Source organism: Corvus hawaiiensis, chromosome 3 (assembly GCF_020740725.1).
Source record: "Corvus hawaiiensis isolate bCorHaw1 chromosome 3, bCorHaw1.pri.cur, whole genome shotgun sequence".
NCBI lineage: Eukaryota > Metazoa > Chordata > Aves > Passeriformes > Corvidae > Corvus > Corvus hawaiiensis.
The window spans coordinates 105,559,735-105,580,069 of record NC_063215.1 but is presented as its reverse complement, the minus strand read 5'-3'; the positions used below and the strand labels follow the sequence as shown (position 1 = coordinate 105,580,069).

The following is a 20,335-nucleotide window of genomic DNA, read 5'->3' as shown; positions in this document are numbered from 1 at the left end:
GCAGGGCTGCTCAGCCAAACCCATGGGCCCCGTCACACCAGCTCTTCCTCTGAGCTCTGGCAAATGCACGCTCACTAGAATGATTATGGAAATTTGGTCTACTTAGAGCACTGACAGGGAGGGAAAGAGAACTTTTTTTTGTTACTTTCTAAAGTATGGAAATAAAGAAAACCACAATACCAGACTGAATTCATGTGAAGAAGCCTAAATGCACTGAATGCTGAATTCAGCAGGAAGACACTCACTCAACCACAAGGCATATTTATGATACTTAGAACTCTGAATTTAGGTCATAAGAACTCAGTGACAAAACACTCAAGCTGTCACATTAAACAAAGACTCAGAGGGCGTTTTAGGGTCTATTACAAACATCTGTCATCAGCTGCTCCCACTGCTGAAACTGTTCTATTATAGAAGAAAATTTAAGGAATCAGTAAAAACTCAAGCAAGTACCAAAATCAGACCTGCTGGGGATGGTGCAGGGAAACAAGATTCACATGCTCCAAGATCTTGTATTATTCTACCATCCTTCCACACCTTTAAACTGGTATTTTGTGTGACAAAACCCAAACAGAAAAGGGATTCTACCCATAGAGAAACACTTCTGCTTTATCTGTCAACCACAACGCTTCCTACTAAAACAACATTCAGATTTTCAGTTGAGTCAGGCTGCAAACAACAAGTTCTGCACAACAGAGAGGATGAAAAGGTAAGCAGAAGAATAAATATTTATTTCAGACTTAATATTGATGTTGTATCAACATGCTGAACTACAAGCACCCAACCAGTACTGTAAGCAAGCAAGAACCTGGTCAAATTCACATAATTAAAAAGGAAATATGCAGCCATCAAATTACCTCTTGCATAAAAGGCAACTTGGGTACCTGGCTAAGCTTTGTTATAGGCCAAGAAAATAACACTCTAAATGTGTAGGGTATTGACACCAAGGATGGAAAAAGTTACTGTGGTGCACAAAGGTATTCAAGTAAGGAAAAAACCTACACTGTAATTAAAGAGCAGACATGCTAGGCTCAAAATACAGGGTACTCTTACAGGATGTTTTAAAATATAGTAAGAAAATATATTTTGTTCTAGGTCAGTCATGAGTTTTCTTGGTAAATACAAGACGTGAAATTGTTAAGACTAACACTGCTTGGAATGCTGTAAAAAACTCCTCCGAATCACTGAAATCACCAGAAACTTTTGAGTTCCAAGAACTGCGCTTCATGAAAAATCCCAGGCTACCTTCCCCAAGCAGCAACTCACCTAATTTCCCATTGCTGAGTCTTTTTTGCTCCACATGACCTTTCAGTGCTCTCACTTTCTTAAGTTTGGCTTCTTGATTCTCAGCAATTTCCTTTAATCGCTTCAGTTTTTCCTGTTCAGCAGCTTGCTGTTGCTGTCGCTGATCTTGCTGCTTCAGGAATTTCAGGCGCTGTTCCTGCAGTCAAGATAAGGATTTTGAAGCCTAAGAAAAATTTTAGCATTCATGTTCCAAGACATTTGCTAATTTCATTTAATCACTACTCAGCACTCTTGAGTTACAAGTGCTAAGAACTATTTTCTCTCTACCTTCTCCATGCTGCTTGTACTTGACATATCTCTATCATATATCACATTTTAAACAACTAGGTCATGCTGGAGAATATTAGACATTCTTTATATAGAAGGTATCCCATAAATTATTGGTATTTTTCATACTAATTGTACTTTTACTAGTTCTGCTAAAACCTGCTTGAGGAGGATGACTGCACCCCAAACCTCTGAAAACACACTGGTCTCCAGATAATGATCACCACTATAACAAAACAGATAATTCAAGACACTGGAAAACCTTTACAGTGACCTGGCCCTCATCTAAACAACAGATATTACCTTAGTGGAGAGGATCCTTCTGCCTCTCCAAGGGAGTAAAATAATGTGTTACCAGTTTCTACATGCACATGTCTAGTTTAGACCTACAAGAAACTATGAGACCACTAAATCATCTACAAAGAATTCCTCTGAATCACTGGCCATTATACACGGCTTCCAGCTCTGGAGATGACACGTTGCTCCAAGCTGCTTAGTAGAACTACTACTAAGACTCCCAAGCACCCACTAATATCCAAGACTACCACTGCTTACTAACATTAGAACTCCATACTTTCTCCAAAAAAAACAAACCCACAAAAGAAAAAAATCACCAGTCAGATTTAGAAAACAGGGATTCTTGTGCACTTTGAATAAAAAAGGCAGAGCAAAAAAGTGAGCTTGCCTTCCAGAGAAAACCAGGACCAGGCAGCACCCTCAGTGCATGCACTACTTTAGAGTCACTCCCACGCAGGAAAATGTCACAAAAAAAGCTATTACAGCTCATGTCTAAAAAGAAAATGTATTTTTCCTCCCTCAGAATCTATTTTTAATATTGCATCTGATTTCAGAAGGCAGGAAAGAGGCAATGGAAAGTCACTCTGAAGAGGCATCTAGGAAAGCAGGTGGTTTGTTCCAGAGAGGCACTTAAATGAAAAATTCTAGCAGTGGTACACCCACAGGGCTACAGTTCTTCAAACCACAGGCAGCAGACACCCATCCAATGGGTATCTATCCAGAGTAAAACTCCTATTTTTATCTTTTTTAATCTTGTATAACTCCCTTTACAGTAAAAATAATGTTCCTGTTTCTCGTGACTACAGCATTATTTATAAGACTAGGGTATACCGCCATCACCTGTGAGTGAAACAGAAGCTGTGGAAGTTTAGGCTTCTCATATATAAACACATCTCAGCTGGAACTGAGAAGAGGGCAACATTCTTTGGCAAATTAAACAAGGCAGTATGGGTATTAATTGTGCTGCTACATTTCAGGTGAAAACTCTCATTTCCTTGGTTGAGTGACCAATTTCCTGCATCATAGCTGTACCTGTTCTTACCATAAAGCAGAAAAAAGTTTTATTGGCTGTTTTGACAGGCCATTTAAAAAATACCACTTAGCAGGTGCTGCAGAACTATTAGAAAGCCATGATTTGAAGCACTTCCCTGAGATCCAATTACTGAGGGCCAAGGGAACTGAACAAGATACTAAACATAGGGACACACAGAGCTGATCTCAAAGGGAGAGGGAGAAAAGGTGTGTGAGAGAGGAAAAGCAGTGAGACCAGATCCTCAGAGCAGCCTTTTTCCCCAGCAAAGCACATTCAGAAATGCATGGGAACATCCACCCAGACAGATGAGCCCTCTTCAGGACAGGCTCACATTTAACAATTCTCTGCCAAAAGCAAAAATTTCCTGTTACATTTTCAAGAGTACTGTGTACCAACAACACTCAAGCAAAACATGAACTCTGTGCCACCATTCTGCAGATGCATTCAGAGTATTTTTTCCTTTACACAATTCAGGAGCACCCTGTGTTTTTCCATTAGCTTTTCTGTTATTGTTCTGCAAGCATTTTATAAATCACAGTCCTAGGTTACTTCTATCACATACAAGATATCTTTCCAGCCAGCTGCCCCAGAAAACCAGGCAAACTCTTATCAGGAGAAAGCAAGATAGCATGACAGGACAGCAGAGACAGAAGCATTGTTTAGTGATCAAACTGGTGAATTGCTGGTCACCACACATGGAGCACAAATAGAGCTGACAGAACCACCAGGATGAATGACAGTATATCAGTGTTATGTGCTCTACCCTTTCAGTAGGCTAAACTGGTCACTTCTATCACTGGCATTATTTATATGTTTTACAACTGGGTATTTGCATAGATTGACTTTCAAATTTAAAAACAGGCAGCCAAAGAAAAGAAGCCCTCTGTTTAGAAGGGGTGAAAAAACCCCAATTCCCCAATCCTCCCTCCACTTCACATGGCTGTTACTACCTTTGTTCCTGGCTGTAAACAATCGAATTCCAAACTCACCTTGTTAGCCAGCATTTGCTGCTGAGCCTCAATTTGTTGCTGTTGGCGTGATGCCATTTCCTGAAGTTCAGACAGTGTCATATCCATCCTTGGTGCACTCACCTGTCAAAGAAAACCCAAAGCATGCTAAGTCTAGAATTTTTAATTTGGCTAGCACTTAACAGAGCTATCACAGAAAAGTATAGTAAGTCTTTCAAAAATAACAACTGAATAGCCAATAAAGTAATTAGAAAGACACAGCATCTTCTCATGATAAAAGAATAAACAATTGTAAGCACATATGTATGTGTAGCCCAATCCAACAACTCACACAAACTGACACCTCTTGGAACATTAATGTTTCTAGCAAAATCCCAGCAGCATTTTAAAGAGGCATTTCAGAGCCCTTTATAATTCAGCTCAGCATGAATCAGCTTTGACTGACTGAGCCCAGAATGCTCAGCATGTGGCAGGATGGATCTGTGGTCGTAGGTGTATCACTACAATTTGAAGCACTTCCACATAAGCTGAAGAAAATAGAAAGTTTAAATATAGTTGGGCAGGAAGGAAAACACCACTCTCAAAGACAGCACTGTTACTGGTTATCTGTTCAGGTATTTCCTGAACCTAGATTCAGTCTTACTCTTGTTCCATAACTGTGGATGTAAGTGATAGACAATGGATCCAGTGCTGAAACGGGAACCAGTCTCTACTTGAAATCTGGAGTTAGGGATCTCTGATAAAACCACAAGTGAAAAAACCCCCAATATTACTTTAACATGAGAAAAGAACTCTGATGGGAGTAGAGAAGGGAAAGTATGGTGCATTTGCTGCTCTGAGATCACCAGTACAAGCACAGATATGGCAGCCAACAGATCCTGGTGACAATCCTAAAAATCTGAAAGCCAGGATGATAATTGCTAGAGGCTTTGTGTCTATTTTAGAGCAGTCATTAGCAACCCCTCCAAAACAGTCTCTTAGTCTCTTCCCATGGTACGAATTGTACAAGTATCTCCAAAGAGGGGAAGCCTCCATTTTCACTATAATGGTAATTCTTCCAGAGGCTTGCAGATCATAAGGGACATGATATATTCACTCAATGCCATGTTTCTTGGCCCAAGAGTTTGAGGTTCTTTCAAAAATGAGTCCCACTGTCTGATTCAATTCTCTCTAACGTACCAGGTTACCACAGAACATCTCTTAAGGACCCATTAGACTTTTGCACTGGCCATATGGGGCTGTTAAAGGGTGAGTGGGTCCTGCTGATCACTCCTTGACTCTCCAGTCAACAAATTAGTTCATGGATGGGAATTACACGGTCTTGGTTGGTGTGATATTGCTGTCAGTGCACTGTCCTGGTAGCAACTGTCACTTGCTGCTCTTCAACTTGCAGCAATCCCACAATGAAGGGATCTTCTGAGTACCAGGCAGGGTGGATAACTGATCTTCTCTGTATTCACAGTAGCTACACCTAAAGCCTATCAGTATCCCTCTGGATCCCTTCAAGTACCCTCTCCTGAGGTAGCTGATGCCAAGTATACCAGGGGCCTCTGAGCCAGTCACAATGGCATGCTTTTGCCACTTGTCCTCTGTTAAACTCAACTTAGCCTCAAATATAGAGAACTCCTGGCATCCCCCGTCACTCCAGAGATCCAGATGGGTTCTGCACTCCTGTGCCTTGATACACATCAGGTATCTACTGAAGCTTTATACTTGTGCGGATCCAATGTGCCAGGCCATCGAATCCACACAGTCCAGTGTGGTTGTCATCCCTTTACTCTGCCTAGTTGGAGGTAGAGATCCTCTATTCCTGCTCCTGGTCAGAGTATTCACTATCTGACCTTTGTGATGCCAGATCAGAAGTCCCCTCACCAGGGTTAAAGGAGACGATTTCTGTTCTGTGTCTAGGAGATCACTGATTGCCTCCCTGCCTCTCTGCAGCAACTACACTGACAGCCTTTTTGGGTGACCTCTTCTGAACAGCTCTCCTCCCTCTCAGTTCAGGGACACGGGCTTACAGCTTAGAGGTGGGCTGAGGTGGGCTCACCATCCCACTTCCTCATGTCCTCCCACTGCTCATGCAGAAAGAACCAGAGTTTGTTACGTGGCCTGCGCTTGGGGCATCCCTTCCCTCTGACCAGGCCAGGAGGGGAGTGATCTCTTGGGCTGCGGGGTGCTGGCCTGTAGGGATGTGGAAGTACCCAGAGCTTCTTCTACATTTCAAAGCCTGGAAGATGCCACCTCTACAGTTGGTGTATCCATCTGCAGGTGCTACAATGCCACCAGGATGCTGGAATATGATGCAGGGGCACTTTGAACCACCTTCCTCCACATGGCCACTGTGCAAGGGACATCCTCTGGATCTTTAGGGACATTGTCACTTTTTAGATCACTACAGATGACTTCTAGCAGTGCTAATTCTCTCAAGTACTGGATACCTTCATCTGCAGTGGTTCACTTTCCAGGGAATTTACAAGATCTTCCTTAAACGGATACCTTGCCCTCACATTTGAGAGGAGCCAATCTCCAGAGACTGCAAATTACTCTGTTTTCCAATTCCTCTTTCAATTTCCAAATCTCTAACAAGGGATCCCAGCTATCAGGCTTCATGACCTTCTAAGGGCTGACTGTCAGCCCCATTATCCCAGCACTGAAGCAGCCAGGCAGAAATCTGCTCATAAGGCTGGTGGTCATAATTTTTTTCACAAGTCTTGAAGTTCTGATGAGGTCAAGGACCGAGTAACTATCTCCTGTTTGATTTGTCTCACTCCTTGCAATTTCTTTGTTGAAGGACTGGCTTCTTTATCTGACCCCCTACTCTCCTAATTCTCCTTCTTCCTCCCTTTCCAACCAATGATATGGACCTGTAGCTTACTTCATCCATTTCCATTTTTCCTTTTTCAGTACTGGAGCAATTATTAAGTCTCTGTCTCAGCCATAATGTCCTCAAACACAGTTTGAGTTTCTGCCTCAACTAAAGTCCTCTGAGTACTGAACTGTGGCTCACAGCCAGGCCCCAGGTACAGGGTGAGAGGCTGCTGGTTTTCACTGGGGTAAGCAAGGCACCCTTCTATCAGCTGACATGTCAGTTTGCCAAGGTTGATTGATTACTGGTTCAGGTGTAAAGTTCCAAGCAATGGGAGGTGATAACCACCCCAGGCATCTGTCCAAATCCTTCCCCACACCCTGCCACCCAGGAACTGGATGCCTCACAGCACATCTCAATACCTCCTCACTTAAAGTTTGTTTTCTCTTACACCACGATGACACTGGATTCCACTAACCCCACAGTGTGCCAGCAGTATTAGTTAATATTATTAACAGTATTAAACAGCTTATATAAGGATGAGCAAAGACCGTGGGAGCCTGCATTTTAAAAACATTCACATCAATCTCAGGCAGGGAGAGGGAGGTCTATTCCCTCATCATCCCCACAAGACAGCTCCTCCAGCAAAACAAGGCCATCAGTGTAAGGGCAAAGCACAGAGCAATTGTTTATATTAGTATGTTCTCAAACTCAGCAAAATAAAGAGATAAGCAGTGCAGCTGACAAACTCCATGTCCCACACAGGAGATTTGATACTTGGCAACTACTTTTTACTATGGTATGCAAAAAAAAAAAAAAATATATATATACATATATGCCTTTGTCTCACCCCTGTTCAGGGACCAAGAAGGACCATGGTTGATTGACCTTGGCTAGATGCCAGATACCCATCAAGCTGCTCTATCACTCCCCTTCCCAGCAGGACAGGGCAGAGAGAATAAGATGGAAAACAACTCCTAGGTTGAGAAAAGGCAGTTTACTAAAGCAAAGGCAAAAAAGTTTGTGCAAGCAAGCAAGGACAGAAAATAATTTATTCTCTACTCATCAGAGAGCGATGTCCAGCTAACTCCTGGGAAGCAGGGCTTCAGCATGTGGAGCGGTTGCTCCAGAAGACAAACATTGATGTTCCCCTGTTCCTCCTCCTTCCCTTGGCCTTTATATCTCAGCTGATGTCATATGCCATGGAATATCCCTTTGGTTACTTTGGGTCAGCTGGTCTAGCTGTGTCCCCTCCCAGGACCTTGCCCACTCCCAGCCCCTTGATGTGGGGGGAATGTTGTGACAGCACTGATGCTGTGCCAGCCCTGCTCAGCAGGAGCCAAAACTCTGGAGTGTTATCAGCACTCCTCTGGCTGCCAGTGCAAAGCACAGCACTGTGAGGGCTGCTGTGGGAAAATGAACTCCAGCTCAGCCAGACCCAACCCAACTGGCCACTGCACCAAGCACTTACTCCATTCTCTATTCTTCGATCTCCAGGCACTTTCACACCATTTCTTTTGAAGGCTGGATCTTGTGACCTTTGTCCAGTCCCTAGAAAGAAATTGTCAAAGATGGTAAAGTAATAGAAGATTTTTCTTATCTTTTTAGACATAGCATTCAATACAAAAAGAGAATCAGAACAGTCATTATGGTGTAGAATCTGAACACCTGTTCTTATGTGTTTACCACATAAGATGAATCTAACTGATGACACAACACATTTTCTCAAAAGTTCTGTTCAAAAAAACCAGACAAACAAAAACAGCTTGACAGTAGTAGACTGCTCCAGCATTTATCCTGTGGTCAACAGGCAGTCAGCTGCTAGTAAATGTGCATTATAAAGACACAGTTTAAAAGCACATTTTTTCCTTCTTCCTGGCACTCATTGTGTCAGTAAAGATGCTACTTAACTAGAATCCTACTTTATTCCCATCAAATTATGTGCAAATGGTGTTCAGATGCCCAATACCAAGCTCACTGATTTCCCTGTAGAACTCAGGTGTACTACAAGACAAAGACATGTCCTGTTACCTTCTTGCCCTTTTGATTCCTATTTCAAGACCATATTTCTGTGAGACTAACTGCAGAGCTCGAATACATTGCTTGGCAATGCTGTGGCAAATAAAATGACAATAATCCTAATACTACAGGCACCCTGGACTTGAAAAAATACATCATGACAACTGAACTGCTCTGTAAGATCCTTAGCAGGTAGAAACAGCACAGCTTTAGCTTTTCATGGACTCATTCTATCACCAGTATGCATTTCAAATATCAAGATACACTTAGCCATCTAAAATATGCTGGGTACAATGCCACTTAACAAATGCAGTATTTCCAACACTGAGGAAGATTATCAAGGATGAAAACAGACAAAGTGGAGGAAGAAGAATCCAGTAGACTGATTTAAAAGGTAAAAGTCTTAAAGATTCTAATGAAGAGATGAGGGTGGGATGCACAGAAAACCCTTGAAAAGCAGAAAGTAATTTCCTTTACACGTTTCACATTCAAATTTACAATGAAAATTATATTCTCAGAGAACTTGACCAGGCAGTTCATTTAATGCTATTCCTGAAACTAACAGAAATGTGTAAGAGAAACTTTAAAGAACTCTTTGCCAAGTATGCTAAGTTTACCACCCTGGTAAAGTATTATCCAGGTGAATAACCCTGAGCCCAAATCACAGATTACATTACTGGGCAACAGTCTGCTTACTATATTTAAAAGAAGAGATCACCACCACAGATCTCTAGATATTTTGCTGCAGAAAATATATTTAACACAGTACGCCCTTTAGGTGCTTTGGTGATAACCAGCTCTAGAAAACCTGCAGAAATTTCAGTTTGGATTTTCTATTCCCAGATATGGCAAGGGAAGATGAGGCCTTTACAAAAATTAGCCAACGGTCAGACAAAAAGGGCTGCAACACCTACTGGCTATGAACATCAGTAAGTAACACACACAAGCTGTTTCCTTAACCTTGAAGAATGAAACAGAACTTGAACAAATGAACCAGCTGAGATCAACACATACCTGCTTCCCGGCAGGGAGAGCGTTCATGCCGGAGAAAGAAACGCACCTCGCCCCTCTGCATTCCAAACCTCTGCAGAATATCCAGCATCCGTTCATTATCAGCTATGGGACGTTCTGAAAAGGTACAAAAACAGTTAACTGCTACATCTCAGCGCAGCTTGGGCACATACCACACCAAAAATATCACCTTTCACCTGAACACTTGCTAGTACACAGGTGTAGCGAGTGCACATAACCCTTGCCCTCACCCAAGGCATTTCTACTTTTCCCTTAAGAAGCCACTGCATTGCTCCTTGCTTCTGAAACTAAACCAACACCTCTGAAAAGCAGCCCTGGAAAAGTCCACCCCTGAAGGGAAAAGCTGAGGCACTGCTGCAGCCCAAGGGAAAACAAACCGGGAATTCAGAGCTATCAGTTCTAGCGCCTTCATTTTGTACGTGCAAATCACCTTACCCACTCACCACCTCAGCATGTGCTGCTGTACCTCTCACGCCTCTTCTGTGGCACCTCACACAAACTTATTCCTTAGCCATTCCCACCCTCTCCTCAAGGGCACTGCTGCCACGATTCCTACAGGGACTTCCTAATTCCAACGAGAATGAAGAGAGATGCAAAGATAAACTCCCAGGGAAGAGGAATTCTCTTAACGCTGGATGGCAGCCCTTGCATTCAAGCTCAGGCAGAAGCACTCAACACCCTGAAGAGGCTCCTTGGCAGTACCCAGAGGGCCTGATCCTCAGCATGCCAGCACAGCTCCTGTCACTTCAACTGTTCTCCCACAGCTCCTGTCAGACATTGATTCAGCTCATTGTCTTGGACAGCAAATTTCATGAAGTTCAGAGGAGATGCATTTTGAAAGCCCTATTTCTGATAAACCTTGAAAAGCTGAACTACTTTGGATTCACAGCTCAAAATAAAAAAAAGGATCAGACAGTGAAAAGTGAGCTCAGTAAGAACTTGCCACTTTCTTTCAAATAACTGAGATGAAAAAGTTACATGCACAAGTTCCACTGAGTTTTTTTTCCCGCTCTTATTCCCAAGCTCAGGATTCAGTCATATATCTAATTTTTAAGCCTTACTTACTGCCTTTTGATAATAGAAAAAGGCAGTGTGAGTCTACATCTACCAACTTCATTTACCAGTACTCCTCCCTTTCTTTATTACCTTTCTTTAAAAATTTACATACATCACAGCCAGGCACATAGCCAGAATACAACCAGAATTACTTATTGGCCGCTAGATCTTTACATAAAAGCGGTTTCTTTTGTTATTCTAGACATTTTACCATAAATATTTCTGCCTATTTTAAATGTGATGGCAACAGTGTGGTCAATATATCATAGCAGTGAATTTACATAGTCAGGATACTGTCACAGTATCCTCTAACAGCACTGGGGCTCATGAGCACATTGGACCCATTTGTGCTGGATGCCAGACAAACAGAAGATCTTGTTCCTGGCCTGAGAAATAAGACAAGCAGACAAAGAATGAAATTAAATACCACCGTTTTTGCACCAGTTTCATTTTTTCTGACATTGCTTTTGTTGGCGGTTTCCTTTCATTATTTAAGCAAGGGGAGGGGGGGAAAAAAAGAAAAACTAAATCAGAGTAGTTCATTCATATTCAATGGAGTCTTTCAAAAAGTCACTATCTTAATATGAAATAATGTTTTCAGCAGGAAAAATTGTTGGCATTAAGTATAAATGTTTTCAGTTTCATTAAAAAAATGAGCTGCTAACATGTTTCCAGTATGTGAAAAGCTCTTTTCAACATAAAAGTGTTTCTTTAAATGAAAGTGCTGCAGCTGTGCTCAAGCAATCTAGGAAGGAAAATTTCTGGAGCCACTGTCAAAAGAGATTAGCTTTACAGAATAAGCAAGTAGGTCACTGTTACAGAAAAAGCAGTCTCTTGGCGGTTACTTGTCTAGACAGCAAAAAACACTCCTCATCAGCTAAACCTTAATTCAAGAAAAAAAAGGCAAAAACAAACAAACAAAAAAATCATCAGTACCACTGCCAGATTTTTGTCTTAAAGGGTATATAGCAGGCTTATGAGGCAGATTTCTAGCAGCTCAGCAATACCTCAGCTGAAACTCTATAATCAAGGGAGATGCCCTTTACAGGAGGATTCTGTCAATACCACTCATTGGCTTCAAAGGCAGGTCAAAGAGATTTTCAAATACCAAACAAATGTACATTTGAAAGCTCAAGAAGAATGGACAGTCATTTTCTTTTTTTTTTGCCTCCCACCTGTCTCATAAAGAAAAAAAAAAAAAAAAAAAAAAAAAAGGAGATCTTTATACACACACCCCTTTTGACTGCTTTCCACAGCAGGAAAGGTAGCTGCCTAGCAGAATTCTGACAATAATAGGAAGGTCAAAAAGCTTTGCCCTGATATTCACCAAATTTCATACAAAACTGGGAGCACAGGGAGAGTAGTAAACTTGCCTCCCTTCAGGGAACAGAGTGCCTCAAGCACACTTGCAGCAATCTTTCAAAGTAGGCTTAATAAGGTCTGACAATAGAAGCTAAAATTCCTGAGCAAGTGTCAGAAAAAGAAAGAAACAAGCTATGTAAAAAGGATCCCAATAACTGACGTCTTAGAAGTCATTTTCCAACACAAGTCTTTTGTTTCTACCCCCAGAGGTTAGCTGTTCTGCACCATGTTTGTTTTAAACCAGTTTCATTTGTTCAGTGTAATATGCAAACAAAGCAGAAGTCATGGCTAATCCTGGCAGAACAAGATAGAAAACTTTGCTGACATCTAAAATGAGATTAGCAAAATAAAGTATTTCTCTCCCCCGCTGCCTCCTCCCCTCACCAAAAAAAAAATCCAAAATATATGTGAAAACATATCTTGCAAATGCTCATTACTGGATGCTACACAGATGCTTAAGACATCTTTTATTCAAAGCAACATGCACAATCCAGTACTCAAGTCTTCCAATGTTATTGATTTGAAACAACTGCATTTTTTGTTAACAAGTACAATTGGGAACGGTATTTGAAACTTCAAGTAAGGCAAACTGCCGAGCCCTGCCCTTGGGTCACAACAACCCCAAACAGTGCTACTGGCTGTGGGCAGAGTGGCTGGGAAGCTGCCCAGTGGAAAAGGACCTGAGGGTGCTGGTCAACAGCAGCTGAACATGAGCCAGCGTGTCCAAGCAGGCCAATGACATCCTGGCCTGCATCAGCAATAATGAGGCCAGCGGGAGCAGGACAGGGATTGTCCCCCTGTACTCAGCACTGGGGAGGCCACACCTCAAAGGCTGTGTCCAGCTCTGGGCCCCTCACTGCAAGACAGACACTGAGGGGCTGCAGCACGTCCAGAGAAGGGCAATGGAGCTGGAGAAAGGGCTGGAGCACAAGTCCTGTGAGGAGCTGTTGAGGGAGCTGGGAGTGTTTAGCCTGGAGCAAAGGAGGCTCAGGGGTGACCTTATCACTCTCTACAACTCCCTGAAAGGAGGGAGTAGCCAGGTGGGGGTTGGTCTTTTCTCCCAAGCAACCAGTGACACAAGAGGAAACTGCCTCAAACTGCACTCCCCTGAACTGGGGAGGTTCAGGTTGGACACCAGGAAGAATTTCTTCACTGAAAGGTTGGTTCTTTGTCAAGGAGAAAAAGGAAGCTTTATCTTGCCACTGCAGGTGAAAATGGCTGTGGGGTTGAAAAAAAAAAAAAAACCAAAAAAACATTCTCACCTGGTCAGAGAACTACCAACACTTAGGACTTCAGAACCTCCACACAGGCTGCCCAGGGAGGTGGTGGAGTCACCAGCCCTGGAAATATTCAAGAAACAACTGGACATAGCACTTGGTGCCATGGTCTAGTTAGCATGGTGGTGTTTAGTCAAAGGTTGGGCTCAATGATCTTGTCAAGGTTTTCACTGTAAAAATGGAAGCAGCTTTTTTTGTCCTATAACAGCTGTCCAAGCAGCATTAGATATCTGTTCTTGTGTGTCTCATGATGTCTTTGCAAAGACTAATCTCAGAAAAAGTTCTCTGCTTCGCTTCATGCTTCTGTATCCGATTTTCTTACATCTCCTTGACTAGCAGAGAGGCTGATAACTTGATCATATGAATAAAACACCACACACTATATGGTCCCACTCACACAAAAGTTCACTTTTCAGCTTAACAAGAACATTTGGACACTAAGTACTAACAGACTTCACTTGCCTCTTACTATAGGTGCTCTCCTTTGATTTCAGGACAATCTCACTGCCCTTTCCAGTGTTCTCTACATCACCATCTCAAAAGCCAAGCAAGAATCCAGGTTCAGGAAACAAGAGAGGAACTGCCCACTCTAGCACAGCTCCAACTTCAGTACCAAAGGAGAACCCTGTCCCTCACCAAAACCACTTGTGCTCTTTAACAGGGTGTGGGCACTAAGACTAACTATAAATTCAGTAGTTTTACCTAAACCTTTATTTTACTTGTCTTTCACTGTATACTTCAGTATTGTGTTGATTTAGACAAACATGTACAATTAAAATATATTCCTAGATCTCTTTCCATGATGAATTGGTGATTTTACTATCATTTATGAAGCAAAGCTTCTTTACCTCCTAAGGAAAAAAAAAAAAAAACTGTTCCATTTTTTAGACTTAGAAATACCAGAAAAATTACATCTCTGTCAGAAGCAAGTAAATATCAAGAGATAACTCAGGTATCTCATACCATTAAACAAACATCCATCTCACCAAAGACTTCTTTGAACAGATGTGAGCCTGAGCTAACAGCAGAGGAAGAAATATAAGCCCTTATCATCTGATTCCTTTATAATCTTGTTGAAGCATCTCAAAAAAGTTGGCTCAGACATAATTATATTTTTCATGACTTAAAATCCTGTCAGGGATTCATCTATCTTATGCCTGGGTGGCTACCAGTGCCTAATGAGCACCATGGAGACAGGGGATAGTCCAGAGCCCTTTCCCATTTAAGCCATGAGACATTAGTAATATTTTAGGTTTTATTTGTTGACATATTCTCCAGTTCCAGTGGAGCATGGCAATTTAGGGAGATTTGAGCTCCCAAGATTAGAAGAACGTGGAAAAAGAAAAAAAGTTACAACAAGCCACGTGCACAACCCCCTTTCCTACAGGCTTGGAAGGACAGTCAAAAGTAGCTTCTACATCCTCCCTGTCACCCACTTTCTTTAGAGCACTGCATATCAGGTAGCTCCCACTACTCCTGCTAACACACTCCTTCTCATGCACACTTAATGCAGTTGGTAACACTGAAGGTGCCATCAGAAAAAGGAAGCTTTATTTTGCCACTGCAGGTGAAAATGGCTGTGGGGTTGAAAAAAAAAAAAATCATTCTCACCTGATCAGAGAACTACCAACACTTAGTACTTCAAAACCTCCACACAGGCTGCTGGAGAGGAGGAGGTAGAGGAAACAACTCTCTCACACCCATCAGAGACTCATGGGCTGCACAGACAAGAACATCTGCATGCTTGAGTCCCCCTCCTTTGCTTAACTCAGTTTTGCATGTGTGAGCCTTCTTGCAGGTGTGTTATCACAGCCAGTCTGATGAAGAAGTCAATGAAATGGAAATGCAGAAACTCTCTGGGACAGCATCACATCTGTCAGGTCTCCATGTACTACCTTCTCAGGAGCAGAGAATGCCCAGGAATTCACCAGCTGCCAGCCTGACCTACCTGAGCCACACCACACCTCAGCCAGGTGGCACTCGCTCTCCCCAGGCTCCTTGCACAGCTCCACCACATCTCTGCAGGTTGTCTCGGGGGTGACTGGCACCTCAGTGAAGTGCTGCTCGTTGTTACTGAGGTACACGGTCAGAAACATCTGCAAAAGACAAAGGCAACAGCACATGGTTACTTTCCAACACAAAGGCAGACTGCACCTTGGAGTCACAACCTGCTCATTACATGCATTCTTTCCAACACAGATAACTTTTTATCAACTACAGTGGGTACAATTTTCAAAACAACCCCAAATTTCTTTAAGGTATAAGCCAGAGAGACACTACAGGAATAATCCCCTGCTCAACTAAATTACACTGCTGGAGGATTACTCGGTTTTAAATCTGGACCTGATGCTCCTTCCTTCTCTCTTCAGGTGATGTGTCAGAACTCCTCCCACCTTACTGTGTGTACATACACTGCAATCATTTTACACAGCAGGAGAAACAGTCATCCAGAGTTCAGCAGTAGTGAAAAACAATGGTAATTACATAGGGTATAAAAAAAAGACCAGAGCTTACTACATAGGCAGTCAAGTGGAAACAGTTTGCATTTCTGTAATGTATTTCATGGGAAGGGTCCTAGAAACACAAGTCAACTTGCTGTGCCCTTAGTCTTACAGCCTGAATACAAGGTCCCCCTTAAGCCCCATTCCCAGGAAACCAAGGATATTTTACTTGGCTTCCTCTTCACAGCTGGAGAAGGATCCTTGATCTTTGGTTTTTCTGTTTAAACACACCACACAGACAGATGTTTTTCTTGCTCACGTCTTTCCTGCCACAACTACTAAACGAGCACTCTAAAAAATTAGTTGCCATATTTGATAGAAAACGTTGATGATTAGTCCCTCTAAGCACCATCTCACTACATGCTATTAATATTAAACTGCTATCAAAGTTTAGCTGCTAGCTAAAAATTAATGTCAATTCTCTTGAGGCCTGTTCTCAACATCAGTCTCAACTGGCTGTTAGTCACACAGCTTCCATCAACACAAAAATCAGTCAAATATCTCCAGAAAGCAATTACTCCACTAAGCATTTCAAGCAACAGCAACTTATACAATTCAGGATTTTTCATACAGATGGAAAAGATGTTTTCTCAAGAAAAGACAAATCCTTGCCTGTCCTCATTTTTAGAGGATGAAAGGGGTATACATTCTTAGGCGTAACAGTTCAAAAGATCAAAAAGAAGGAAAAGGAGGCCAAATCAAACATGGGGAGAAAGGTATCAATAACCTTCTAAATAAATCTAAATAATTTTTAAAACAACAAAACCATTACCACAAGCACTATTTCTGTGATTTTGTGTAAATACTATGGAATAAGAGATTTTTATGCAAAGTGAAATTTAGCCCCGTCTGTTTCACAGCTTTAGGAATCCTCTATTGGGGATTCTCACAGAATACAATCGTGCACATTCCTGATGTCTCCAAAGCCTTTCCAGGGCTCTTCTGAGTGCTAAGATCCCCTTCACCCCTATGTGAGAGGCTGCCTTTACTCTTTTAAAAACTTTGACAAAAACACTCCAGACTCTGCAGGTCTTGTTACACAGAGTGCAAGTATTTGGCCCACTTGTGGCAGTATAAACACTTGCGAACAGTTTTTTGAGCCCTGGCCCTGCATCAAGAGCACAGAATTTCTGACCTCTGGTTTTGCCCAGCTCCCCAAGACAAGGGCTTCTGATAAATTCCTGAACACCTTCTACAAATATTCACAGAGAGGAAGAAGCCTGCTGAAAACACGCTCAAAACTGCCTGATGGCTACATTGCCCCAACCAATTCCTTGTCACTTTATGGGAGGGCAAAAAACCACAAAAAATCAACAAGAAAACCAAACAAAAAAGCCAAACTTGGAGCTTACAAGGAGGCAAACTAGGAGAATGTGAAGGTAGGTAGGATCAGTTTACCACACACTTATTAAATAGTGAAGATGGGCACAACTGTTCTGCTGTCTACAGCATAAGGAGGTAGTGAGCTAAATTATGACACAAAGCTTTCCAAGCAGGAACTCTGACACTTGGCTTTAATCTTTTGCCACAGAACATGCCACCTTTCAGATGCAGTGTCTCTGACTCCCCTAGAGGAGTTTGGCAGTGAAGGATGTCAGGTGCAGCCAGGTAAGAATATCTCTTAATCACAATTACTGGGGCAGAAGAGTATAAAATGCAAAAGAAGCTCCCCAATAGCTTTAGAGGAGGGTTATACAGGTGTGTAAAACACATCAACCCTTCACAAACAATGCTGTACTACCTTGTATTCGAACATCACCAAATCACACAGGCTGTGTGTCTGCAATAACGTGTTAATTTAAAAGATGAGCTCACAGATGGGAATTAAGAGAAAATTATAAAAACCATGGCATTACACACAAAGCAGACCTAATTTGACCCTAGCACGGCTGTTCACCCTTCAGTGTGCCTGTCTATATCCAGTGGTTAATCCTTAGGATTTAGCAATACAGACAACTACACAGGAAGGATCACGAGTTGCCATTTCTATCCACAATGCTCAGGATAATTACTAATACATTAAGCCAAGAGCACTCAAACCTGCTGTGTGGGGGCCATTTCTGGGAGTTGGGAGTGTCTGCCTTACCTCTAGCCCACATATTCTAGGAACTAAGGAAAGAAAAACCAACCAAACTGCAAATTCCATAAAAACATACCTCAAAGTCCTTAGAATCTAAAGCAACTAAAGTGTTATGATACTGATGTTATCTCATCCTGCTTCCCTTTAGCTCCAGGGACAATGCTGAGATGATCAAGTTCTCTAAGTTGTTGTGCTCTGCTCTTGCTGAATAGGCAGTCACATTTATCACCACTGCCTGCTCACCTGCAAGGCCTCCTGAGGTACCCTGCTTCCCACCTGGACACACTGGAGCCTAGGGCAAGCTCCAACCAGAGAGTATCCATCACAGAGATGTCTCTTCCCAGACAGGAGTGGGAAAAGTAAAGAAACTGATGTGAACCAAAAGCCTACTGTGGCTTCTTGGTGCTGCTTGTCACCCTTGGTGGCTGCTGTGGCTTGCACCACCTTGCACTGGGATCCCAAGGACTCGTGCTTCCCCTGGGAATGGTTCAAAATTCATTAACCACCCTACCAGTTAGTTTACATCTCTGTTTTATTGCTGTGTGGCAACAAGAAAAAGGAAAAGAGTACTCTCATGACACCTTGTTCAGAAGCTGGAATCTTACACCCAGTTAGAGAACAAACCAGTCACTTGCTCCTCCCTGAAATCGAAGATGTTAAAACAGCTGTATACAAACATCCAGCAATTTCAAAGGGAAAAAACAAAAAACCAATATGCAAAAATTCAGTTTCAAACTAGGCATAAATGAAGGACTTGATTTAAAAAACAAAAGGAAGACATCCCAGTCAGACCTTGTACTTTGTTCAAAGATGTCATGAAAGCAAATACTAAAATATCTGGCAGTTCCATATAGCCTTGGATCAGGGTTTTTTCCCCTAGACTTTCAAAGATTGAGTTTTAGGAATGCCCAGCATACAGACCAAGCATTTTCTGAACAGGACTCAGATCCCTAAGTAAGGTCTAAACTAAAAGATTTCCCTTCCTTTTCCCAGCCCAGAGACATGCTCACTTAAAGGTACTGAAAAGCTTTAAAATATAAAAGCACTGCAGTACTTTGGCATACTTGGGAGAAAACAGGGGTGTTGTGTAGCTACTGAAGCAGTTCCTTTTAAAATCACATCAGAGATTTCAGCTGACTCTGCTCCAGCTTAGAAAATAGAAGTTTGCAGTTATGGAGCCACCAAATGAGGCAGTTCGATTGGCTGCACCAAGGACATCAGAGAGAAGACCAAGGTCACACGAGCTAAAGCAAGGGAGAGTTTTTGCAAGGAATGACTGCACTGTTTGACTTACAAACAACTGGATGGCAAAGCAGAGTACTGAACATAAAGGACTTCGTGTCTCCAAAAAGCCTGCCACTTATGACAGAAAAATAAATAAATCCAAATTGGTGTGAAATACAACTTTGAGTCCTCCCAGCATGAAATACATCATCTTGTTTCAACTCCTATTATTTATGAATGAACTCCAACTACAGCCACTAAGTTGGGATTGTAACACACCCAGGAACAGGAAGGGAACACAGTAAGAAAAGCAACCAAACAGGAAGTCATCAATTAAAGCAAATCACAGGCCATTTTATAATCCTCCATCTCTCTTCTGCACATCATCCCAAACAGCCTTACATTTGCCTGCAGATCTGACCCACTCATGGTTGAGCTCATCAATGGGATCATTTCATACAATTATACCAATATTAAATATAACAGGGCTCAACATCTGCAAATACATTGTCAACTGAAAGTAAAATATTTAAGAATGGCTAGCCCTACTAAAGTGCTAGGCTATAACCACACTGTTTTGGGTCCTGCTTTGTTGCCATACAAAACGAAAACTAAAAACAAAATTTTAAAAACCAAAAACATGCCAAATCCACAAGAAATAGCTTCCAAACACATTTGGAGCCCTAACCTGAGCAAACACATGCCTCATAATTGATATCCATCCAGTAAGATATCATTTCATATCAAAGGCCTTGTATCACTCTTCTCCTTAGATCAGAAGGCCTCAATTATTGATTAATGGGGGGAAAATAGAAACGCAATTTATTTTTCAGCTTTGATGGTGCTTCTGCAAGGATCAGACTTCTCTTACTCCTTAGTTATTATAAAGCTGATGTCACACATCTCAGGTATTAAAAGGGTGTTAAATCGGACACTTTCTACCTAATACACTAATTGCATTCAAGTATTCAGGATTCAAATATTCAGAAGAACACTATGGTAAGGGGCATGGTGTAAATTAAAATACACTTAATTCCTGAAACTACCTGAGCTAAAAGAGACACATTTTCCCCCTCCCCACACTTCTAGGGAAGAATCTAATTCAGAT

At 42.0% G+C, this 20,335-nt stretch overlaps 1 protein-coding gene across 3 annotated transcripts in view; it reads right to left on the bottom strand.

Annotated features, from left to right (window-relative positions):
- Positions 1 to 20,335, bottom strand: part of TP53BP2 (tumor protein p53 binding protein 2) — a 52,513-nt gene that overhangs the window by 17,100 nt on the left and 15,078 nt on the right. For all 3 annotated transcript variants that reach the window (XM_048296411.1, XM_048296413.1, XM_048296412.1), the window contains exons 2-6: positions 15,371 to 15,518; positions 9,710 to 9,823; positions 8,148 to 8,227; positions 3,892 to 3,993; positions 1,267 to 1,441 (exon numbers count right to left, since the gene is read on the bottom strand). In XM_048296411.1, coding sequence (XP_048152368.1) covers positions 1,267 to 1,441; positions 3,892 to 3,993; positions 8,148 to 8,227; positions 9,710 to 9,823; positions 15,371 to 15,518 — 619 coding nt within the window. The remainder of the gene's footprint in view (positions 1 to 1,266; positions 1,442 to 3,891; positions 3,994 to 8,147; positions 8,228 to 9,709; positions 9,824 to 15,370; positions 15,519 to 20,335) is intronic.